The sequence below is a fragment of the Etheostoma spectabile genome, chromosome 4 (assembly GCF_008692095.1).
Source record: "Etheostoma spectabile isolate EspeVRDwgs_2016 chromosome 4, UIUC_Espe_1.0, whole genome shotgun sequence".
Classification (NCBI taxonomy): Eukaryota; Metazoa; Chordata; class Actinopteri; order Perciformes; family Percidae; genus Etheostoma; species Etheostoma spectabile.
The window spans coordinates 26,033,043-26,059,006 of NC_045736.1; the positions used below are offsets into that span (position 1 = coordinate 26,033,043).

Consider the following 25,964-nt stretch of genomic DNA (forward strand, 5'->3'; position numbering starts at 1 on the left):
GATCATTCGAGTTAAAGCATTGTGTCTGCAGTGCTTAATCTTCACCACTAGAGGCTGCGCTTTGGCTTTGACCTGACACGTAGTAGCGCACACCGCAGATTTGGGGAGAACGGCAGTCACCAAACTTTTGTCATGATTGTGTAAAAAAAAAACATATATATATATATATATATATATATATATATATATATATATATATATACACACACACACAGCTAGTTAGCCTATTTATAGCTTCTTTCAAATACCTAAAGTAAGACAAACATTTAGCGTCAGGCATCACATCATCCTCTTAAAATATACATTAGCCCACGGAAGAGCACTAGGGCCACATGTGAGAAATGTATTTGAATTCTGTGTTTAAAGTCAAAATTCTGAGGGGAAAAAAATAGAATTCTGACTGTGAATTTAGAAATAAACTCAGAATTTTGACTTTAAACAAATTAACAACAAACAAATTAGCTTACATTTTTCACGTCGCCCTAATTCTATTTTGTATCAGTTGACACCCAAACTCCATTTTCCCCTGACTTAAGCACATCATTTTGTTGCGACGGTTGTTTTTCCAACTCAACCAGTATCAGATCACAGTATCCAAGTGGGCCTACAGGTTGTAGGAACCTACCATGGTTTCAGGTGCCAGAAGAGGTTGAGAGAGATGCTATGTTAAGCCAGTTTCACTCATCTAAGTTTATACATCTTAGGACTGATGCTTTACTCTCAAAGACTATCCCGGGACTATGATGCTACTTGAATGAGTGTGCAGGCTTTCAGATTCTCTCTGCATTGCTCCGTTTTATAATAGTGACTCAGTTTGTCCATCCTAACCACAGCCTGTGGTTTTAGTCAATGATCAAAACACAGAACCTCAATTTCAGACTATGAGGCCATTTGCTGACTGCTCAGAGCATTGCCTTAACTGTCTGCTTTCTTCTTTTATCTTAAATGTATACATTAAAATTAGTCACAAGAATAAAAAACTCAACTATTGCCACAAACAAAATCTGTCACATACATTATAAAGTAAAAGCGATGAAAGGAAAATATTGTAGTATTATAAATTTATCAAAACATGGTCACAATGATTGACCACTAAATTGCTATATTTATCATCTGCAATATTATGATAACGTAAATATTTATTTACATAAATTCCAAAACTTATAGTTGTTCCGTATAGGCTACTATAACGCTAGAAGTTTCTCGTTTCCCTGAAAAGTGAAGCCTATTTGGGACATTCGAAATATTTTATTTGAAATCCGAACTCAAACAGCTCTTTCACCCCGTAGAGCGGGGTTCGCGTCCCGCTTGTTGCGGTTCCTCTCCGCGTCGTTCTCTTCCTAGCCACAACCGTAACCGGCGTGTGGCGTTTCATTCCTTCAGAGACCGCGTCTCGTGTCCCGGCGCGAATAAACGTAATAAACGAGAAAATGTACACAAATGAATAAATCAAAATAATGTCCGGTTGGATATTCCAGCATTTGCTGAAACATATTATGAAATTGCAGTGGTGGGCTATCAGAACCTTCTCTGCTGGCCCTGTCAAAATCCCAAATATATGTTTTCACAAATAAATTAATGTGTGTCGAAAAATCAACTACTTTTTCAGTACGTTACGATTATATTTCCTGAAAGAATATGGTAGCTGGATTTTCCATGTTATCTAAACGCATCACAGCTCCGTGGACCAGCTCATTGCTAGCCCTTCATTGTCTTATATATGGAATTTAAACACCAAATTAAAGAATAGGCCTAGTGTTTAATCTAAATGTAGACCTGCCTTGAATAAAAGTAGGCCTACAAACACAAATAGTTATTTTTGTTTGTTATTGCTGTTGGAACTGTAGATGCAACTAAATCCAGATCTGATGTGAAGACTGCTTGTTGCCTATTAGGCCACTCACATTAGAAAAGCACAGATGGCCAAACTTAAAGGAGACCGTTGGATAGCTTTATTTTAGCTCTCTTCTTTATCCCGCCCTCCTTTTAATGGATGTGTGTTAACTGTCTGGAAATGCTTTTTACAAGACCCCAAAAGACATTCCCTCGAATCAAGTTATAGCAATGGGCAGGCAGAATCCCAGCTACTAGCTCTGCAGGGAGGTGGGACACTCTCGATCCCCCTTTTAATGCCAAGTCCCACAGCAACGTTGAGAAAAGAGGATATCTCTGCCAGGGTCGGCAGAGGAAGCTGACAGCCCTGTGTCCAGAATTATCAGCTGTTGGCCTTTAAGCTTATCGTAAAAGACGGGAGACCCATTCCAGCTGTACCATCCTACACGTCACACCTAATAATACACACTGACAACAGGCAGAGTGGGACAGAAGGAAGGGGGTCTGACTGACTCACTGGGTCTGGGAAAGGACTATATATATGTCAGGCTTGCTGGGAGACAAAGACACACACTAGTAAACAACCAGCCGATCTATCACACTGGAAAGAGGTGTCTGTGGAATCAATACACCAACTTCAATCACCATGTCACAGGTGAGTTAGGTCAAATATGATGTTTAGGTCATTTAGCCTACAGTGATCAAACACAGTTTTAGATGTCTAGCAGAGTGTTTACATTTTTTACTTTCCTGACTTTTGCCGTCAGCATTCATAGTCTTTCCATTTTTCTTCAATTCACTCCAGCCAGGAGAAGTGAAGAAGAAGAAACGTCCCCCAATGAAGGAGGAGGACCTGAAGGGGGCCCGCAGTAAACTGGGACTGAAGGGCGAGGTCAAGAGTAAGACCTATGAGGTCATGGCGGAGTGTGGTGAGTAAAGTCATTTGTTAATGTTTCATCTGACGCTGAAAAACCAACCAACTGACCGAAGTAACGTGTCAGATAACACTCTGTAAAGACATTCTGTCTCTCTATCCTTACAAAAATAATCTTTCTTTGTTTGGTCCGGCTTGGCCTGTAGATGATATCAGTTAGCCAGTAAATATTACACAACTATCCCAGTTACAACATAAAGTGAAGAGGCTAGCTAACATTCAATGTTATCCTACTGTGGATTTGTTGCCGTTTTAGAATACTTTGTATTTTGGTCTCTTCCATGGAGAACAAAAAGTTACTTGTTCATCAATAAATTAATAGACTTCACACATTAGATTATTTAGATTTATGCTGAAATTATTTCTAAATAAAAAGCTACCCCAATGTGAACTAAATATTTCTAAACTATAGGTCTAATTTGGACCTACCTCAAAAAAAAACTTGATATATTGTTGCTTTAGGCTGCAGGGGTTGTCCATATGTGATGCAAAGCTGTGTGGAGGCTGCTCCGGTCACTTGTTTGTAAAAGATGGGCTTCAGTCTGGCTATATATCACTTCATGTTGTTTTTTATTGTAAGTATATGTCAGCTGTATGATGATTTATTATAGCATTTCACCGGTAATAAGATCAAAATAACATTATTAAAATAAAGAAATGAATACCATGATAACATCTAAGTTGATAGTGTAATAGTTTAAAAAAATATCAATAAACAACAAAGCAATCCTGCTTCCCTGGCAACAAGACCAAAATAATACTAAATCATTACTTATTATCACTAAATCAATCTAAATCATTATAAGATCTTGTGAATAAATGTTGATTAAGATGTATGTATTAAAAATACCAATAATAGCAGCCTGACTGGCAGAAAGAATTGTGCGGTGACCACGAATGATGCTTCCCATTGAAATAGCTACATTGGTTTAAAAAAAAAAAACGTGCTGACATCGTGAAAAAAACCGTATCCCATACACCGTTTACCCACACACACACACACAGTGTCACCAATCTCGGGTCTTTATTTGTGTGTGGTCAGAATCAAAATAAACAGCCAGCATTGATTTGCTGCAGCACACTAAGTCAAAGGTGCTTTTTGATTACTGGGCTACTTGAGAGAATGGGATTTTACATGTTTACATGTGTATACTTTATCCAGCCTCAGATACATTTTGCAACATTTTTAAATATTGCTCAGTTGAATGATTAAAAGCTCATGTCAGCTTTGGAAGCTAGTGTTTAGCTCCTGTTACCACCAGGAATCAGACAAGAGCCAGTTGGCGAGAGTGCTGCATCCTAAATGATAATAATAATAATAATAATAATAATAATAATAATAATAATAATAAAAATAATGTATACTGTTCATTGATCCCCAGTGGGGAAATTTCAATTTACACTCTGTTTTTGTTAGGATTCACTACACACAGCCCTGAAATACACACACATGCTCAGGACCTATTCATGCACTAATGGAGAGATGTCAGAGTGAGTGGGCTGCCAGTGCTGGACCAGTGCCCTGAGCAGTGTGTGTGTGTGTGGTGTGTGGGGGGGGGGGGGGGGGGGGGGGGGGTACGGTGCCTTGCTCAAGAGTACCTGGCAGCACCCAGGACGTGAACTGGCATCTCTCCAGCTACCAATCCCCACTCCGTACTTTGGTCCCCATGGGACTGGTCGTACAGCGACCCTCCGGTTCCCAACCCAACCCAACCCAACTCCCTACGGACCGAGCTGCTGCCACCCCCCCCCCACGTTACCATATCAGAGAGGAAGCATCACACAAGACAAGTCGTTGCAGACGTTTTTGTTCTCAGATGGGCTACTTGTCTTAGTGACAGCCAAGTGGAACTCTTATTACTCGTTGAGGATGAGCAGTTGTCTGGTTTAAGCGCCTGTTTCTTCCTGACGATACATGTCTGTGTCTTCTCTCTCTGTGTTCAGAACGTGTGGGCAAAGTGGCTCCGTCTGTGTTCAGCGGTGTGAGGACGGGGACAGAGACGGCCCTGGGCAAGCCCGCTGCTCCCAAAGCTCCTGGAGCCAGCGTCTTCAGCAAGTAGACACACAGGACATGACAAAAGCAGAGAAGAAACACACTGAAGTCTTTTTGTTTTCTGAGTCAATGGTGATGCTGCATAATATGGATTGCAAGATCTTCTTTTGCATTTTTTTCAACAAAGTAGCATTTCATTTAGATATATAAAAGGACAAGATGTATGCCAGTAGAGTGTTGACATTACTGCAGTTATTGTACTTTACAATTTGTACAGTGCATCATACTTGGAAAACAGCTTAGGTTTGTGGCTGATGAAATGAATTGTGACATTTGTCAGTGTTGAAAGATTGTTGAAACATTTGCTTATTTGATTTTTAACTGACCCTTTTTGCTAAATAAATAATTTCCTCTTGTACTGAAATGTAAAGTATTTCCTCACTTCAAAAAGAGTAGCTCATTTCTATAAACCTGTTAACTTGAAGACATAATCATAATGATATACACAGAGTGCTAAATTGTGTATAAAAAAAATAAAAATAAATATGTGCATAAAAGCACATAGTATCATAGTACACCTCTGTCACATAGTACCTCTATCCAAATGGTTGAACAATTTGTTGATGCAAGTTTATTAAGTAACTTAATCTGAAATTAAGGGAACACCAGACTTGGGACTTTTTTGGTTGTTAAAGTAGCGTTCATGCTCAGCAGGGAATGTTGGACCCAAATGCAGAACGCAGGCGTAAGTTTCGTTGCTGAAGACTTATTTAGCAAAAAACACCAACAAAAGGAGACCTGAATGAAGCAGGCAAAACGTACCACTGAACGTGGATAAAACAGGGAAACCGAAACTATAGACAAAAAACTCCAAGGACGAGGGGACGGCACGAAACAAGACTGATAGGTGACACACTGGAGACAACACAACAATCTGCCGCAAGACAAGGGAAACAAAATGACTAAATACAAGAGGTGCAGAGCAAAAAAGGGACAGGCGATACAGCAGGTGAGACACATCAGGGCGGGGCAGGACAATCGCACAGGCACGAAAACACGAGACAGGAAGCAAAACCAGACAAGACTAGACAGAAAAACAGACTACCAAAATAAAACAGGAAACAGAACATACAACAACAACATCCAGTCCTTCTGGCCATAGTAAAATCTATTTTTAAGGCCTTCATTGTTTTATCATAAATTGTGCTTACATGGTGTGTGTACTAAATACAATTTCACTTAAATGAATCCAAGTTACCACAAACTAATGATCAATAACCAATACAAATACAGAGAAATAATAGAGGCTCAATTCAGCCCTGGCTGAGATGATCAAAGTGCTCTCAGACACAAAACCATCTGGTGAACAACTAAACCCCAAATGACCAGCTCTGCTCTGTTGAGCGCTGAATATAACACCGGCTTCTGTTGCTAACACCGTATCGAGACATCCAGGCTGCAGGCCCAGAAGACAGCTTGCCAAAAAAGAAAAGGGTTTGTTCACAAGGTTAAGAGGGGCAGAACTACAAAAATGCAGTTAAAAAGGTTTAGTCTTAGTTTAGTTATCCCATTCATCTGATTCATCTACATGCACTTTGTATGCTGGCCAAATCAAGCACCAATCAGCTTTTTTATTTTATATTTTTACGTTAAGAAACATATAAGAGTCTACTTGATTTGCTTACAGTACTGCTTGCATCCCGGCATGTGGGGGTGACGTAAACACACACATCTAGAGAAGAAGTACAGGCAGCACATTATTTAAATATATTTCCTGTTGTAATTTAATAATGACAATAGCATTATTTTTTTTAACAATTCAATTCTGACTTTAAGGGCATATCGGATGGGGATCCATAGCACAATAAAATACTAACACAAAGACAAAAAAGGGAAAGGAAAGAGGAAAAACATTATGAATAAATACATACAAATCCACAAAAGACATTCCACTGTGATCATACATTTACAGACAGACTGGAATGCCAATTGTTCCACATTCTCCTAAGTATTTTCTCTGGCTTCCCTACTTCTGACAATCCTAATATCACTGGTATTTGCATTATATATGACTGTGACCAGACCCTCTTACAGAAAATCACCAAAGCAATTTCTGTATTCGTAGACTAGGGTGTTATGAATAATTTGTCCACAATGTTACATCATTTTTACGTTGTTTATTAATAGGTGAGATTATGGCAACTTTAGGATGTTTTTTCCCGACCTCCCTCTTTCTCTTTTTGACAAGCACCACTTAGGACAGTCATGACGCAGTGATAAAAGCGTTCCCTGACCGGGAATCGAACCCGGGCCGCGGCGGTGAGAGCGCCGAATCCTAACCACTAGACCACCAGGGACAGGTACAATTAAAAGAAAACATGTAGGCTAGTTAGTAAACGGAGGTTAGGGTTAGGGTTAGCTTTATTGTCTAGTTCACTCAGTAAGAGCGTTTGCACCATGTTGGCCAAGTACTGCAGCAATCCAGATTCGAATCCGACCTGCGGCCCATTGCTGCGTTTCAATCCCCCATCTCTCTCTCCCCCTTTCATCACTGTCACTTTAATAAACGGAAAACCCCCCAAAAATAATCTTAAAAAAAAAAAAATCTAACTGAGTTATTTCATAGTTTTCCCCCCACACAATTTCAATATCATTTAGCAAAAAATTTAAAGTTTATTCTTGTCCGCATCTTATTTTTTTATTATTTCATAACTAACTTCCGGGTCATTGCTCTAATGCTACAACTGCTTTTATGAATGTGCTCTCGCTTAAACAAGCTAACACAATCCACACAAACAGTTTTCTTCTAACATTTCGAACACATAAATTCTTTCGGTCACTTACGGTAATTAGGGCACCTGCAAGGGAGCAGAGGAAGCATAGTCATATCATCAGTTCACCTGTTGGGGTGACGGGGCAAGACTCATTTTGGGATTTTGGTTAGCCTAACCTCTGACCCGTTTATCATATGTTGCAGCTGTGGCAGCTGTACCCCAACCACCTTAGGCGCTACAGCTTTGTTAGCTTATGCTTGCTGATCTTGGAGGTGAAGATGCTGGATGTGGAGGTCCTGGGCTTGTGTGGTTACATGTGGTCTGCGGTTGTGCGGCCGGTTGGATGTACTGCCAAATTCTCTGAAACGCCTTTGGAGATGGCTTATAGTAGAGAAATGAACATTAAATTCTAGGACAACAGCTCTTGTGGACATTCTTGCAGTCAGCATGCCAATCGCATGCTCCCTCAAAACTTGCAACATCTGTGGCATTATGCTGTGTGATAAAACTGCACATTTTAGAGTGGCCTTTTATTGTGGCCAGCCTAAGGCACACTGTGCAATAATCAGCATCTCGATATACCACACCTGTTAGATGGATGGAGTATCTTGGCAGAGGAGAAGTGCTCACAGACACATACGCGTCATCTGAAATACCAGACCAATTTGTCGTTGTTTTTTACCATGGTGAATTATCATGGCTCCATTCCTTCTGGCTTTTTTACAGTGGTGGTGCACGTACTTTTTTCTGACTCAACCAACTCTGAGTTAATTTAACCAACTCTAATCAGCTGTTCTGGAACCAAAAAATAATTTCCCGTCTCAGGGTAAATCAACTCAGAGTTCAGGGTTAGACTCAGAGTTTGTTGAACCTCCTTTCTGAAACGGACCCCTGCACTTAGAGCTCAGGTTTGTTGGTCAATATGTACTCAAGCGCGCGCACACACACACACACACACACACACACACACACACACATACACACATACACAAACACACAGTAACAATTTTGTTCCTCCCCCTGGCCAGAGAGCTTTCTCAGCAGTGAAGTGAGTCGCTGTTCAGTAGAAGTTTGGTCATGTCTGGACTGCAGGGTGTTCGACTGCTGCTGCTGTGGGCCAGCGTCTGCCTCTGGCTGCCCAGCCTGGCCCGGGGCACTCTGGTCATCTCAGGGGACCATGAAGCTCTGCAGGTAACTTCAAACATTGATCTTTTTGTACTCTGATTGCATTTTAAAACCACATTTTACAGATATTTTATCTGGTGGTGCTTTATTTAGCCCCTAATCTGTTTTCTTCTACATAACAAACTGCACTCTTATGGAACTAGTTTGCTATTTTCTACTTTTTAAATGTTTGCATGCGACACAGAATGTAAATCATGTTATGCCAGTGGTTTTTTTGGCACTCTGTAAGTTCACCCTGCTGTATTTATATTTCAGGAGACAAGAGGAAACTATTTACCAACAGACAAGTCCTTTCATATCATGGTGAAAATGTGCTAAAGTTGCATCTTTTTACTTAAACATTGTAATTCTTACATATAAAATGCAGATGGCTATTTTGTACATGAATAATTAATATTTTAAATAGCATGAAGCAATAGTGGCAGTTGAAATTCCAAAAGGAATCTGCTTATTTGTTGTGTGTTTGTTTTTATTACAGAAAAGAAGTACAAATGAGGCCACGGTAAGAAAATAATCTGTTTGTATCTCTATATCTCTATTGATGATAATAGATATATTTATAGATATTTATTGATCCCAACAAAATGGGAAATGATGGTGTTACAGGAGCAATGATAATGGAAAACATTCAAGTAATACAACTTTACATATGGTGTAAGGGCAATGAAAAACACAACAGATAGGAGAAGAAATGAAAAACTCCAGAACAGTAATCACCATTTCTGTCCTTTACTGGCAAGCGGTGGAACCAGAAAATAAGAAAAGGTCTCTCACAACAGGAATCTAATTAAAATAACATGACTGAGAATAACTAAACTCAATGAAAAGGAGTTTTCTTTTCAACACTCTCCCTGCTTTGAGCATACAGCACTCAGGTTGTCTCGCCCAATCTGTCTCACACAACACTCCCAGGGTGGAATCTGTGACATAATGTCTTTTTAAACCATTTTTTTCAAGCTGTTATGAGTTTATTTGACACCAATCGGGGCAAAATCTTCTTGGGACTGGACCGGCTGCAAAAACAACATTCAGTTTGAAACAACGTGAAAATGGCAGATAATACAACAATTCTACCAATGCCATATGGGAATTGTTTGTGTTGTTGACTTTCCATATTCACTATTTATTGTGCGTTTCAATTTTTGTCATCTGTTTTTCCCTCTCTTTCTGTCTCAGGTGGAGGTGTACAGTGTGAAAGTGGACTGCACTGTGACGTCTCGTTTCGCCCACACCGTCATGACCTCCAAGGCTCTGAACAAAGCAAACTTCTCCCAGGAAATCTTCTTTGAAATAGAGCTGCCCAAGACCGCTTTCATTACTAACTTCAGCATGTTAGTCCACCTCCATTCTGATTTCCACTCTGTCCACATTACTCCTTGTATTATGACAATTTGCATGTGACAGTAGTTATCCCTGCTTCTTTTACCAGTCATGCTCTAAAGATGATTTTTCTTACTGATGCAGTTATTTAACCTTCCTTAAGTTCAAAGTCAAAGTAAGTCAAAGTACTTTTATTGGTCTCCCTAAGGAGAAATTTGCATTGGACACTGAGCAACTTAGCTGCAAGAGTTACAGACACAACGACAAGCACAGGGTTAAAAAACAATTAAAAAAACAAATATACAATTAACAAATGGGCTACTCGAGGGCCTGTGCAAATAGCAGATTTACGATTTCCTATACTAAATAAGATAAAAGCCATATTTCAAAGACAAAACCAATTTCATTAATTCATCACAGTCACAGATATACCTTAAAAATATTCATACTTATAATAGTCATACTTTCATCTCTGCTCATTAATGAGCTTTATTAATGAGCTTTAAGTTGCAGAATCTTATTCTCCATCTTTGTGCCCCACAGGGAAATTGAGGGTCAGATGTATGTTGGGGAGGTGAAGGAGAAAGAGAAAGCCAAGAAACAGTATGAGAAGGCTGTTTCCTCTGGACAGACTGCTGGACTGGTCAAGTGAGTCAGTCAAGATGAAAAATACATAAACGTATACAGTTTAAAATACATGTTCAAAGAAACATGCCTCTATATGCTACTGTATCTACATTTTTATAGATTTGTAAAGATCCTAAATGTTTTAACATATCAATGATCTGTGTTTCATTACAGGGCTTCTGGAAGAAAAATGGAGAAGTTTTCAGTGTCTGTCAACATTGCAGCTGAAAGTAACGTGACATTCATTCTGACCTACGAGGAGCTCCTTCAGAGGAAACTGGGCCAGTATGAGATCCTGACTCGAGTTAAACCCAAGCAGCCTGTCCAGGAGTTACAGGTTCATGTTCAAATCTTGTCTCTTGGTGATATCAGATGATCTAAATGAGTGATTCACCTTTGTGTGTGTGTGTGTGTGTGTGTGTGTGTGTGTGTGTGTGTGTGTGTGTGTGTGTGTGTGTGTAGATTGTGACAAACATCTATGAGCCTCAGGGCATTTCTTATGTGGATGCCAATGCAACCTTCTTTTCCAATGAGCTGCTCCCCCTGGTGGAGAAACGTGTCACAGGAAACAAGGTACACAATACAACAAGTGATCTTGGCCTCACTTCCTTTTATTCACAATTAATAAAATGGCTGACACACAAATTAAGGGTAAACTAAACCATTCATTTTCTATTCCATTGTCAGGCACACATCTCTTTCTCGCCAACGATGGAGCAGCAGAGGAAGTGTCCAGGTTGTGATGGAACACTCATTGACGGAGATTTTATCATCAAGTACGATGTAAACCGAGCAAAGAGCCTCGGAGACATTCAGGTCAGCTTTCAACACATACTGTACTTAGTATCTGCTTAAGATTGGTCTGGCCATGCGAGACTACTATCTGCTGAATGCACAATTAAATCAGGCTTCACATGTCAAACTATACAGATTCCCTGTAATGTTATTTGTCTGGAGGGTGCGTTGGAAAATAAAATGGATTTAATTAGATTGACAAAGACATTGTAACGCATTGTACACAATGAGTTAGTCATATAAGAGATAACATCAGGCAGAGTCATTGACGAGAAGTACATAATTCAATAGCAGCAAAGGGATTATTAGAATCCAAGAATTCAATCAAAAGTTGGATCTAAAAACAAGATCACAAAAACAAAAAGTGTAAATGTGTCAATGTACAACCATGCAAATCACATTCAGACAATTACAAGATAAGAAATTGATGCGTGAAATAAATTAATAAATAGTGAAACAGTAAAAAGTCCCCTTTCAGGGTAGCATTTTGCCAATAGAAGCCATTGCTCCTGCTACTGTTTATGAAGGTACTGTGCAGGTGATAGTCGTCCCGTAACAAAAATGAATCAACTACGTTTTCTTACAGTTTTCACGTTGCCTTGTCATTTTGTTATATGTTTTACTGCTCTTTATTGATCGGCTTCTCTTTAGATTGTGAACGGATACTTTGTGCACTTCTTCGCTCCCGCTGATTTGCCCAATGTGCCAAAGAATGTGGTGTTTGTGATTGACAGGAGCGGATCAATGCACGGACGAAAGATTGAACAGGTGAGAGACTGCTAATGTGTTTCTAATTTATTGATTGCACACATTTTGACCTCTGACCTTGTCACTTTTTAGACACGGGAGGCATTGTTGGTCATCCTAGAAGACCTCAGTGAGGAAGACCACTTTGCCCTCATCCAGTTTGATGACTATATTGACTCTTGGAGAGAATCACTTTCTAAAGCCACCAAGGAAAATGTGGCCGCAGGAATGGACTATGTCAGAAAGATATCCGCCAGGGCAAGCAAGTATCATTTTAATTCCCTAAATTATAGAAATACGCAGACTGTACATTTTACAATGTGTGTGTTTTCCTTCTAGTGACAAACATCAATAGTGCAGTCTTGAAAGGTGTCAACATGCTAGTCAAAGACAGGCAAGAGAAGAGGCTCCCAGAGAAGAGCATCGACATGATTATTTTACTGACTGATGGAATGCCAAATAGTGGTGAGCATGCATAGTGTGTACATCTAGGTCAGATATACTACATATTTCGTTCACACACTTTTTACCTAGTATTCAATTTCTGCATGTTGTGTCTTTGAAGGAGAGTCTCACACCCCGAAGATTCAAGAGAATATTCATTCTGCTATTGGAGGAAACATGTCTCTGTTCTGTCTTGGATTTGGAAATAGTGTGGATTATACCTTCCTGGATGTGATGAGCAAACAAAACAAGGGAGTGGCCCGCAGAATCTTTGAGGGTTCAGATGCAGTTGTTCAACTTCAGGTGGAATATAATTTTTGAGATAATACTTAGATCTTTGTGAAGTCAAATGTAAAGAATACCAGCTATGACACATTCTTGCACAATTACTGTATGTAGTCACTATTTAAAAACAACAACATTATAATAACTATATATACTGTAGAATGTTATGGACAAATAGATGTTATAAAATGTGGGATGCATTTCTTCCAGGGTTTCTATGAGGAGGTGGCCAGCACTCTGCTTTTAGAAGTGGACCTGCGTTATCCTGACAATGCAGTGGACTCCCTGACTGCCAATCACTACAGCCAGTTTTTTAAAGGCTCAGAGATCGTGGTGGCTGGTCGAGTGATGAACAATGATGTGGACAACTTCATGGTGGAAGTGTTCGGACAGGGGGTAAGGACATGGAAATGGCAGAAATTTAGAGACAACCCAGAGATGGAGAAAAATTGTATTTATTGCTGTTTTTCTAAGATTTTGTTTTTATTTTTGTCATAGTTTGAGGAGGACTTCAACGTGCAGGGCCAAGCCAGTGCTGTGGATTGGGACGAGATATACCCAGATGAGGAGTACATCTTCGGGGATTTCACAGAGCGTCTTTGGGCCTACCTCACCATCCAGCAGCTACTGGAGAACAGGTCTGTTTGAGTCATTTCACCCAAGCTGAGACCTGAATTTCCTTTTAGCTTGGAAATTTTTGGTTCCCATTAGTCTCATCAAATGTACAATGTGATCAGTTGGGGTTAGGCATTTGACCTTGATACTTCACCGATTTAACATTAAGCTTTGTATCAGTAGAAACCCAGAAGTATTTTTGAATGACCATGCTTCCTTCACTCATGTCCCCCTGAGAGATTACTGTATTGTGTCTGGAAAAAAACATTTTTGCCCATAGGCAGTGGACTACAAGCCAGTTAGTTTTGCATCTTTCAACCCACCCATAGGGGGTTGGAACCGAAGCAAGCCAAAGCGAGTCAAGTGTCCGCCATCTTGGTAGCTAAGCCACAGCTATCTGTTTAAAGTAACTTTTAACACAGTTATGTGCATTCAAACTACCACACATGTGTACCACTGTGATACATAAGTACAGATCGGAGAATATGAAGGAAACTTTATAAAAAAGAGGGAATACTTGACACTCTACGTGAGCTTGGCCACCTCAGCCAGTGGTGTCGCTGAAGCCTCTAAGCCGGGTAAGGGGACATTGACGGCGGTTTGCTCTAAAGCGGAAAACAAGGGCAGGAGTTCCAACTATGTGGAAAGCTAACGCTAGACGGCCACCTGTCCAATTCATCCAAACAAACTGGATTACATCCAACTTCAACAAAACTCCCAAAGTGAGTTCAGAGACTGCTGTGTTTCTGTGGAAACATGGCTGAAAAACAGTGTACCGGACTCCGCTATTTAGCCACCAGGCCTGCTAGCCTTCCGAGCAGATGCTGCTCTGGCGGGTAAGACTGGTGGAGGTAGGCTGTGTTGATACGGACACGGACTGGTCCCATATTATGCTTTTTAGGTTCCTAATTGTGTTTTGAGGTTGTACCACAATAGGTTTACATGGTTTCAGTTTCAAAAAACACCATATTTTTGTTGTACTGCACATTGCTGCAGATCCTGTTTTCACACTGTGTGTCTCTGTTTTAGCTACAGAGTGAGACATCTCACTTCTTTGCTATCTTTGTTGGGAGTCGCACATGCGCAGTAGCCAGGTAATGTTCAGATCAGCTAGCTACTGTTTCTCCAACTTTGGTCAGTACAAGGCCCGATAAGCTGGGAGACTTCTAAACGTGGGCGCACTTGTGGAATACCTGCAGAACAGGGACATCTAAGTTGTTCATTTGTAGATAAGGGTGAACTAGTGTGTGTTGTAGCAGTTTTTTGCCATTGAGAACGAGCTAGTGTGCTACTGTTAGCCACCTTGTCATGGCTAGTTACGTAGATAGCCGTGGAAATTTTGAACAGCTCACCCTACCCACCAAACATAACGTTAAGCTGGATCGATATTGAAATGTATCAATAATTAAGGTCTCTGCAATGTGAGTGGTATGTAATCAATGACAAAATGATGCTGTGTGACAAAAAGCAAGCTGAGTTCCTGAGTATTGTTCTTTCTGTGACAATGTATGATTTACAATTACTCTTGAACGTATCATCTGGGTTCCCGTGTTTTGATATTTAATTGATTAATATTAATTTATAGATTCCTTGGTGATTTCCTGAAGGCCAGTGTCATGTGTGACAACTTCAGTATATTTTCCTTCTTGCAGCAAGAAGGGTACCGGAGACGAGAAAGCCAATGCCACAGCCAAGGCGCTGGAAATGTCTCTGCATTATAGCTTTGTCACCCCACTCACCTCCATGGTGGTCACCAAGCCTGAAACAGAGGACGGACAAGACAGCCCTTTCATTGCTGACAAACTGACTGAGGGTAAGAGAGGATTGCTTGCTCTGGAGGAAAGTACTAGAACTGTTGGGTCCTTGTAAATTCTGGAGTGTGGTCTAGACCTACTCTATCTGTAAAGTGTCTTGAGATAACTCTTGTGATGAATTGATACTATAAATAAAATTGAATTGAATTAACTTGAAAGAGAGGGTTTGAAATGTGATACTGCCCATGGCTGCTGTCAATCTTTTTTTTCTATAAAAGCAAAACTTAACTGTAGCACATTGGCATGCAGCACTGTCTGTTTGATTCATGTCATTATTTATAATTTTGTTTCTTAAAAAATATTTAGTTTTACTCAACTATACCAGCAGAGGGTGGTGCTCCAGTTTGAACTGTGGATATACTAATTGTTTTGTCCATCTGTTTTTTGACAGAACAAAGACAACAAGCAGAAAGAGTGTGTAAGACAGCTTTTACCGTATAGCATAAACATTTCTGGGATTAGATCATTTCACTGCATTTCTGTCAACTCAAATTGTATTGTTTCTGTATCTAGCACATCGATATGCATCCCCTTCTTATGCTATGCAGCCGCCAGCACAACCCACATATTTAGGTAAGTACATTTTTAGATATGGTAGCTGCGTGTCTTGTTTCGGTCAGTTGGTCTATCAGTCCATCCTGACAACTATATAGATACATTGCCAAGAAATTTAATAGAGACATACAGAGTTCTCAGGACTTTGGTGTTATGTCAAAATCTTTACCTATGCAGTGAAATATCTCAACTACTATATCATCATCTACTAGATAGATTGGCACACCTTTTATACAGACATGTATGGTCATTTTGTTTAGATGCTTTGGTTTATGACCAAATACCTGCAAAACTAATAACATCCCATCAACTTCAGCTATATTTTGTGTGTAGCGGCTATTAGAATATGTTAGCATGCTAACAAGCTAAACTAATATGGTGAACATGATAAACATTACACCTAATTAACATCAGCATGTTTTCACTGTCATTGAGACCATGTTAGGATGCAGACATTAAAGTTTAGCTCAAAGAACATTGTTTTCTCTTAGAACAGCTTCAGAGAGCTGCTAGCATTGCTGTAGACTCCACATCTTGTCAACTTGTGTCTTTAGCATGTTCAACCAACACTATACAAAAAACAAAATCATATCCACTTTGCTTATTACTTTCATTATACTTCGGTGTCACCTTCAGTGGATGGAGATCCTCATTTCATGATTGAGCTCCCTGAAAGAGATGACGCACTGTGCTTCAATATCGACGCCATACCAGGAACCATTTTCAACCTGGTCAAAGACCCAGAACAAGGTCAGCCACGAGTCCTGATATTCATCATGACGTTCTTTCCCCTTGACTTTTTACTACACATGAATACTCCTTGTAGACCAAGATTTTGGACACTCCTCATACATGTGCCAGTATATCATACCATGCAGTTAAACAGCCAGTGACAGAATCCCGTGTGGTTTCCTTAGGTATTTTGGTCAATGGCCAGACCATCGGAGACAAGAAGATTGCCCCTAATGGTAAAATAAACACCTACTTTTGGCGTTTTGGCATCATCCACCAGACTCTGGGGTTGAGGCTTGAGGTGAGCACTCAGGACATCTTGTTGCTCCAGGATGGAAAATGGGTCAAACTGCTCTGGTCTGATAGAGCTTCTGTCAAAGGACTCAAGTAAGGACCCAAAAGAGCAATTTCTTTACATGAGTAATATGAAATATAAAATCCAGTTCAGGATGAATATCTGTTCTCTCTCTTCCCCTGTTTCACTAGTGTGGATCTTCTCGTGACCAAGGATCACAGCCTAACAGTAACTCTAAAGGATTCTGTGAAGTTTGTTGTCCTGTTACACAAAGTGTGGGTGAAGCACCCATACCACCGGGACTACTTGGGTTTCTACACCCTAGACAGCCACCTCCTGTCCCCTTCTGTTCATGGCCTGCTTGGTAAAACATGACACACGTATTAGTAGATTGCATGCTTTAAACTTTAACAGCAGGTCAAAATGTGATATGGATTTTCTAGGGTTGCTCAGACATAAAAAAAGAAAAGATAATAATACCATTAATTGACAGCCAACAGACAAATTGACAGGGTATTTGCACTTTGTCCAATGTCTCTGGATCAATGGAAGTACATTGCTCTCTGCTATCTTTGTGTCAAAATCCCTTCGCTATGGGAAACAATAAGGACAACCTCCTTGCTTTGAAAATTAGAATCATGCAATAAGGCAGGGCGGCTTGGATCTCACAGTTAATGATTGTTGGTAGACACAAAAATTAAGCTAAAAAGAGAGCGAATATTGGACTTACATTTATCAAAGCTAATATTTCTTTGTGTCTGATGGATGTGTAAACAGGCAGCTGTTAGCCAACATGTTCGCCGTGACTTTATAAGGTGATCGTATCAACAAATACAGCTTGTTGCGCTCAAGATAAGATAATACTTTATTCATCCCACAATGGGGAAATTCCTTTGTTACAGTAGCATTCTCAACAATAACAGCAAACAAACAAACAAACAAACAAGTAAACACAAGAAAAACAGACAAACAGTGGCCAAAAAAGATACTGTGGCTTCAAATTAACCTGGATAGTTTCCTTATGTCAGGCATTAAAACACTTGACACAACAGGTCCTCACAAGAGGAATTTCCCTTGTGATTTGTCTAATTATTCTTTTATTGAATTTACTGTATGTAATGTTCTTTGTGATGTTTTGATGCAAAATGTAGTTTACAGTAGTTATTAAACCAAAACCAGATTTGAACAATTGTCTGCATGAATCAGCTTTCATCCAGAACGAACAGAGAAATACTTGTAAAATATAGGAGCTTCAAGATTTTTGACATTACAGTATACTGTAGATATAAAAAAACATAAATTGTTTAATTGGCAATTATCACTGGTGGAGAAATACAGGGCCAGAAGGATTTTATTTTAAAAATGACATTTACTTTAAATGGTGGGTCGTCCTCCAGGTCAGTTCTACCATGGGATTGAATATGAGGTTTCCGACCTGCGTCCAGGTGAAGTCCCAGAGAAACCAGACGCCACCATGTTTGTGAAAGGACAGGAGCTCAACGTGACCAGGTACGCTGCATGCCTCAGATAATGTCCCATCGCAGTGTTGCATGCAATGTGTGTTCTAAATGAATAAATGCTCTACATGACATTTCTGTCCTGGTGCACAGAGGCTGGCAGAGAGACTTCAGGAAGGATGTGAAGAACGGAGACAAAGTTCCCTGCTGGTTCATTCACAGTAATGGAACAGGCCTTGTAGATGGAGATGCAACAGACTATGTTGTGTCAGGCCTTTTTAAAACTGTATAAAAACAAGTTTCACATCAATGTCTAAGCAATAAATATTCAAACCTGCCTGTACTTACACCATAAATGCTCTGACGTCTTGTATCCAAAGGTAAACAGGCTTTACTACAGGCTTTATTAATGTCCCAAAATATTAAAAAGTACAGGGAGACAGCCTCTGCAATCACTAGTAATGAAAGACATGGGACACAGTTGTTAAAGATGGACTCAAGCTAGATTCAATCATTTCATTTTAGTGTTTCATTGTTTGCAACATTGTTCAGTATGTCAGAAAAGACTGTTTAGACAATTTTTCTCAGGCCTTTGCTTTAGTTATATCACCATTTTCCTCTAAAGACATGCTTAAATCAAGTATACTAGCTTGCTAATTACAAACCTTGCATTTTTAATCCTAGTTAAAGTGTTGTCTAAAGTCAGGAGCTGTCAGGAAGTGAAGTGGGATCCAAATTGTTTCCAAGCAGTGCAACTCTTATGAAAATGCCTGTTAAAGTTCATTTGAGGTCTACTGTAGAAATCCTAAACCCCATGACACCAAATAAATGTTATCCTATTAGTGACAAATTGGTAAATCATGTCTTAATGGTCACAAAATCCACACAAAAAAATCCTCTGTGTACCATGTGGCTCTGATTATTGTTTAACTACAGGAAATATCAACAGTGGTTTCCACTTTGTAAAGATATGATCAATCTCATTCACATATCATGTTGAGAAGAAATAAATACATTCATGAAAGAGATAAGCACAAGATCCATGTGACCTGTGATCCACGTGCAGTGAACACACACACACACACACACAGACACACAGGCTACTGCCCTGCTTCTCTATAGTTTTATCATATTGTTATTGATTACATGGTAGATGAATTTGACGACCATGATGAGAAGCAGGTGGGCCGGGTTAGGCGGACGCTGCGACTCATCACTCCCTAACTATAAGCTTTATCAAAGAGGAGAGTTTTAAGTTTACTCTTAAATGTGGTGACGATGTCTGTCCTTGAACCCAGACCGGAAGCTGATTCCACAGTAGAGGGGCCTGATAGCTGAAGGCTCTCGCTCCCAACCTACTTTTACAGACTCTAGGAACCACAAGTAACTCTGAATTCTGGGAGCATAGTGCTCTTGTGGGACAATAAGGCACTAAGAGTTTCAAGATAAGATGGTGCTTGACCATTTAGAGCTTTGTAGGTCAAGAGAAGGATTTTAATTCAATCCTGGATTTTACAGGAAGCCAATGCAGAGAAGCTAATTCTTCGTTCTTGTCAGAAAATGCGCTGCAGCATTCTGGATCAGTTGAAGAGTCTTAAGGGACTTATTTGAGCATCCTAATAACAAAGAATTACAGTAGCCCAGCCTGGAAGCAACAAATGCATGGACACATTTTTCAGCATCGTTTTGAGACTGGATGTTCCTAATTTTGGGAATGTTACGAAGATGAAAAAAAGGCTGTTCTTGAGGTTTGTTTTAGATGGACGTTAAAGGATATATCCTGATCAAAAATAACTCCCAGATTTCTGACGCTCCTGTTCCTAGCCATGCCTGTGCTGTGGAGAGTCATGCAGCTGTGGATTCCTATCTTCTTCTGGCTTCCAGCTCATGTCCAGGGAGCTCTAGTCATTTCTCGCAGAGATGCTCTGACACAGGTCTTATGGTGTCTTTGTTGTATAAATGTCTACATCCGAAATTTGGGTTTCTTTTTAACCACCTAATTTTGATTACCCAAAAATGACATGGATCTTTTCATACAATGTGAGTACAGTGGGAGGCTAGAGAGACACGCCACCTCTTCTGAGTACGGATACCAGCTTGGAGTATGGTACCCGCCCAGCATCGTCACTTTAAAGGTGTACAGTGTGAAAGTGGACTGCACTGTAACATCTTGTTTCGCCCACACAGTCATGACCTCCAAGGCTCTGAACAAAGCAAACTTCTCCCAGGAAATCTTTTTGGAAGTGGAGCTGCCCAAAACCGCCTTCCTCTCTAACTTCAGCTCGTCAGTCAAAACTCAGTACTTTTGACAGTAAAGCTGCTGAACTGCTGGACTGGTCAAGGGAGTCAGTCAAGGCTGTTGGCCTGAAAAATGTTACAGTATGCATTGAAAGTGTGGTGGTGGTGTTAACAACCCATTAAAATAATAAATGCATCATTGTAGGGCTTCTGGAAGGAAGATGGATAAGTTTTCAGCGCTACGAGGAGCTCCTCCAGAGGAAACTGGGCCAGTGTGAGCTTCTAACCTGAGTGACACCCCAGCAACCAGTGCAAGCGTTTCTGGTTGGACACACTCTTTTCTTTTATATATTTGTTTAATGTCAGGTGGAGCTGAAAACGGTTAGGAATGCAAAGTGTGAGGAATTTGTCAACATTAATGAGACAAACTAGCTCTAACCCTACATCACAATGATTTCACACTAAATCAGTCACAGTGTGTGTGTGTGTGGGGGGGGGGGGGTGTGGGTGTGTGTGGGTGTGTGTGGAGATAGTATACATCTAAGAGCCCCAGGGCATTGGTCTTGTTGAGGCCACTACCTTCCTCTGCTTCCGCTGCTCCCCCTGGTGGAGAAAGGAGGTGGTCCAGGATGTGAATGCACCATAGTGGACTGACATTTTATCATCAAGTACACTATGTGAAACGAGAAGTGGGCCTAGGGGAAATCTAGGTCAGTGACCAACAACGACTTTGCGGCAGCATATCAGACTCAGTAATGTTACCTTAAGCATATGTCGTGAGATTAACCTGCAGGAGCACTGCCTCTTTTTACATTAATTCCTAAGTCAAATATGCTCTGGGAAATAGCTTACAGCATTGTTAAATTAACTTTAAGATGAAAACATAAAAAAAATTGTTTACTTTTGATCCTAGTTTTACTACCCTAGCCATTTGAAGGTGTCCTTGTGTAACTATTTCACTACTAGTCTTATTCAAATTCTGTATTTCCTTTCAGATTGTCAACTGATTCTTTGTGCTCTTTTTTGCTCCACTAGACCAGGCCAGAGTCCCAAAGAATGTGGTATACTTTTTGTGTGAATAAGCTTCATACTGTATGCATCACTGTGTGTACTTTGAAGAAGACAACCAAATTATCACCTGGAAGGAATCTCTTACCAAAGCAACAAAAGAAAATGTGACCAAAGCCACTGCCTACATTGAGAAACTTAAGGACAGTAAGAGGAAAACAAGTGCTACCCACTTTTATGCTATTTTTTGTGCACTTAATTCAGATGACTAGAAATCCAATTTAGATACATTTACAATTTCTCAAACAAGAGAGAGACATGGATGCACTGATTTATAAACCTACTATAGTCTACATACATCCTGCGTTACTTGAGTTAATAGTGAAAGCAGGGCAGGTTACAGGCAAGTGAAGCAGGGTCTAGAAAAAGAGGAAGTGCCCGGAAGCATACAGAGACTCCAGGAAGTCACAGCCCTGGAATGACCGCTCACAACACCACGTAAAACTGTGAATTGACGTTTTTACACTTTTTGTATGGGTTAAACAAAAAGGTACAATTTATCCACCGTGATATTTATGGTGCTTTTTCCTTTACATAGCTTCATATTTAGTGGACAGAAACACGAGTGGTAGGGATCTTCTCATCTAATGTTCAGCAAGTAAACTAGAAACAAAAACATAGCTCCCAAAATGTTGAACTATACCTTTTGAACACATTTTGAAGACTTTTAAATGTATTTCCTCTATAACAATGCATCTCAAAAGGTTTCATGTTAATGCTCAATGTATTATAACTTTTAGCCACCAATATTAATAAGGCTGTACTAATGGCAGTGAGCATAGTGGTGAGAGAAAGAAAAGATAAGAACCTTCCAGAGAGGAGTGCGGATATGATTATTTCACTGATTGATGGGATGCCGAATGTTGGTAAAATGTCTTAATTTGCAAGATTATAATATTTGATTCTCAGGTCAGAGGTCACTAGGTACAGCTGACTACTGAGTTAACTATCTATGTTTGAAAGAAAAAAGAAAAAAACAACAGTTCTGTAAAAAGAATTGTCAACAGGGATTTGTCCTTTCTGTTTTTTTTCTGATACAGCTGTTTGTCAAAAAAGACCTTAGGAGATCCTTTGAGGATTGAAAAGTTGTGTTTGAAGAAAGACTCATTTTGGATCCCGTGTTTTTTGATTAATCCCCTCCAGATATGCAAACATTGCAAATTGTAAATGCAAGAATTTGATTCAGGATAGAAGTTTTTAAAAGGTTGACAAGCTCATAAAAGAATCGGAGAAGTATGTTGAGTAATTGTCTTGTTGAAACTAGAAGGCGTTTACTGCACGCTCATATATAACCCTTGTGTTCCATGTACAGGGGAAACCAACCTTTAAAAGATTCATCAGAATGTTTGCTCTGCTTTTGGGGGAAGATTAGATTAGATTAGATTCAACTTTATTGTCATTACACAGGTACAGGTACAAGGCGACGAAATGCAGTTTGGGTCTAACCAGAAGTGCAATAGCAGTAAGTGCAGGATATACAATGGTTTCATAAATGCATGACATGGATATGTACTGAATAAATATAGAAATGAATACTATTATAAACAGAATTTTACAGATAGATTTGTCCTATGAATATAATATATAGATAACAAGTATTGTGAGCAAGATTTACAGCTGGATATGTACTGAATACAATATACAGGTGGATATTACTATAAATAGAATTTTTACAGATATGTACAATGAACATAATATACTGATGGTTTACAGGTGAATATGTACTATAAATATATACAGACGGCTATTTATAGACAGAATTTTTACAGATAGATATATATAATAAGTTAGGCTAAAATGAGCAGTATAACAATGGATTTAAAGGTAGTACAAATAAAGTTTGGGCAGAAGCTATCCAAATTAAAGTGCATTGGAGAGTAATTGCATATTACAGTTAAAGTACAGTGGAAAAATACAGATTTACAGCAAATACAATGTTTGAAACACTAGTTTTGCACCTTCAAGGACGTTTTGGAAAGAGACATTGATTTGGAGTTTGTCTTTGTTCTTTTTGTTGTTCAATGAGGAGGTGTCCAGCCCTCTGCTCTTGGAGGTGGACCTGCGTTATCCTGATATCCTTGACCAAAAATCACTACAGCCAGTTGTTAAACAGCTCAGAGATCATGGTGTCTGGTCAGGGGACAGTCAACACTATGGAGTCCTTCCTCTTCCTGGGCTCCATCATCTCCCAGGATTTCAAGTGGGAGCTGAACATCAGATATCTCTTCATAAAAAAAAGCACAGAGGATGTACTTCCTGCTGCAGCTTAAGAAGGTCCACTTGCCCAAGACAATGATGATTTACGTCTACACTGCCATCATTGAGTTCATCCTCACCTTCTCAATCACCATCTGCTACGCTGCTGCCACCGCTAAGGATAAGGGCAGATTGCAGCGTTTTATCTGCTCTACTGAGAAAGTAATTGTCTGCAATCGGCCGTCTCTCCAGGACCTGTACGCCTCCAGAAGAGGAGAGATTGTAGCCGAATACTCTTACCCTGGACATCCCCTCCCCGCTGGCAGGAGGCTGCGTTCCATCAGGACCAAAACCTCATGCCAAAAAACTGTTTCTTTCCCTCCGCAGTCAGCCTTATTACTATATACCTGTCCTCTGCACATTCTATATCCTGAACTTTTGCACATCCTGCTACAATACTTACAGCCTCTTTTCATCTTAAAGTAATATAATTTTATGTATGTATTTGTTGTTTGCTTATCTGATATTAATGTTAATATGTTTATGTACGCACCAACAACCGGGAAAAATTCCTCATTAGTTCAATTTATTTGGCAATAAATCTTTCTCTGATTCAGATTCTGGATAGCATGATGACATTAGCATTTAGGCTGCTGGCGTGGCTGTAAACTGATACTATTAATTTCCTCTCCTGTGAGTAATAACTGCCATTTATTCTCTCCTCTTTCTCTAGCCTGAAGAGGACTTCCAGGTGCAGGGAAAGGCCAGTGTGGTAAACATGGATGTGATCTATCCAGGACATGTGAACACCTCTGGGGATTTCTCAGAGCGTCTGTGGGCCCACCTCACCATCCAACAAATACTGAAGAACAGGTTTGTTCCTCTCAATTGTGTCTGTCAGCTTTATATGATTTGAAGCAAGCTACTGTGAACTGAGAGATTGCTCAAAGAAACTCAAATTAGTTTATGGGGAATAAGCCCACTTTTTTATTGCACATGTGCCTCATATGTCACTATAAAACAAACAACTAATTTACTCTTTCTTCCTTTTTTAATCTCCCAGTGACATTGGTACTCAGCAGAACAAAGACAATGGGACAGCTGGACATGTCTGTGCGATATAGCTTCGTCACCCCTGTCACCTCCGTGGTGGTCCCCAAGCCTGAAACTGAGCCCCCTCATCGCTGATAAACCGGCTGAGGGTAAAGAAAACGGAACCCTCGTGTTTAATTAGCCGCAGATTTATTTTTTTTATCTGTAAGAATAGAAAAAAGTGCCTTGCCAAACTGTCTAGTAACCGAGAAAATTCTTTCTTTTCACTGCATTGCATACTGATACACTATTTGAAAACCTGTTGAATCACTTTGTGTATGCCAACAATATCCAACTACTTCTGTGTTGTGTGTTTTTTAACTGTCACCCTGTTTCACAGACCAGTGACAGCAAATACTGAGACACGGTGACACCACAATATCTTTTAACCTAATTATGACACACTTCCTAAATCTCATTTTGTGTTGAACGACTTTATTGATGTATGCTTTTATTTCTTTTGTAACAAGTTTGATTGGCGCGTAGTAGCAGTTCCCGTAGCAGTTCCCTCAAGGCCAGTTCTTGTGGTGAGAGTGAGGCTAGATCAGATGGTAATCTTTTCATACAGCAAACGTTTAACTATTACATCATTCTATTTTATATGTGCTTTCATTGTTCCTGTCACTTTTACTTTAATCTTCTATTAATGTTTTTATTGGTGTATAGAACCATAGACCAGACTCATCAAACACAGGAATCACATGTATTCTTCTATCTAAAAGGAAATTATTATAGTGGTCTTCCATTTCAGATCTTTTTATTTTTTTAAATAAAAAGTCTACATTATATTATGTTCTTGTTTTTTTAAACATTCACTGTTTGACATTGGTTCTGTATTTGCTGTAGCTTTTAGGAAGAGTAAACTGATCAATTCGGTATAACTGGAAAAAGTTTTAATTTGAAGTCAGAGTAGCCTACTGTTCCATTTAGCCCGAGAGCCCAAGCAGCTTGCTTAAGACCTAATG

General features: G+C 39.7%; 2 protein-coding genes, 1 non-coding gene and 1 pseudogene across 3 annotated transcripts; 3 read left to right on the top strand and 1 right to left on the bottom strand.

The window, feature by feature from the left end:
- Nucleotides 1-2,208: 2,208 nt before the first annotated feature.
- mustn1b (musculoskeletal, embryonic nuclear protein 1b) lies at nucleotides 2,209-5,178 on the top strand. The gene is made up of 3 exons (XM_032514849.1): nucleotides 2,209-2,488; nucleotides 2,639-2,762; nucleotides 4,712-5,178. The coding sequence occupies exons 1-3, from the start codon at nucleotides 2,480-2,482 to the stop codon at nucleotides 4,825-4,827; spliced, it is 249 nt and encodes an 82-aa protein (XP_032370740.1). The 5' UTR covers nucleotides 2,209-2,479; the 3' UTR covers nucleotides 4,828-5,178.
- A 1,867-nt stretch (nucleotides 5,179-7,045) lies between these two features.
- Nucleotides 7,046-7,117, bottom strand: trnae-cuc (transfer RNA glutamic acid (anticodon CUC)). Its single transcript has one exon. It is a non-coding gene; the product is annotated as a tRNA-Glu (tRNA).
- A 1,380-nt stretch (nucleotides 7,118-8,497) lies between these two features.
- On the top strand, nucleotides 8,498-18,761 carry itih3a.1 (inter-alpha-trypsin inhibitor heavy chain 3a, tandem duplicate 1). The gene is made up of 22 exons (XM_032514840.1): nucleotides 8,498-8,725; nucleotides 8,975-9,022; nucleotides 9,198-9,221; nucleotides 9,896-10,050; nucleotides 10,583-10,687; nucleotides 10,841-11,003; nucleotides 11,129-11,239; nucleotides 11,354-11,482; nucleotides 12,113-12,229; nucleotides 12,302-12,470; nucleotides 12,548-12,673; nucleotides 12,774-12,955; nucleotides 13,148-13,333; nucleotides 13,436-13,575; nucleotides 15,205-15,365; nucleotides 15,758-15,784; nucleotides 15,880-15,939; nucleotides 16,558-16,671; nucleotides 16,839-17,040; nucleotides 17,140-17,312; nucleotides 18,346-18,457; nucleotides 18,559-18,761. The coding sequence occupies exons 1-22, from the start codon at nucleotides 8,612-8,614 to the stop codon at nucleotides 18,695-18,697; spliced, it is 2,757 nt and encodes a 918-aa protein (XP_032370731.1). The 5' UTR covers nucleotides 8,498-8,611; the 3' UTR covers nucleotides 18,698-18,761.
- Nucleotides 18,762-20,426: 1,665 nt separating this feature from the next.
- On the top strand, nucleotides 20,427-25,095 carry LOC116687615 (inter-alpha-trypsin inhibitor heavy chain H3-like; annotated as a pseudogene).
- The last annotated feature ends 869 nt before the right edge of the window (nucleotides 25,096-25,964 follow it).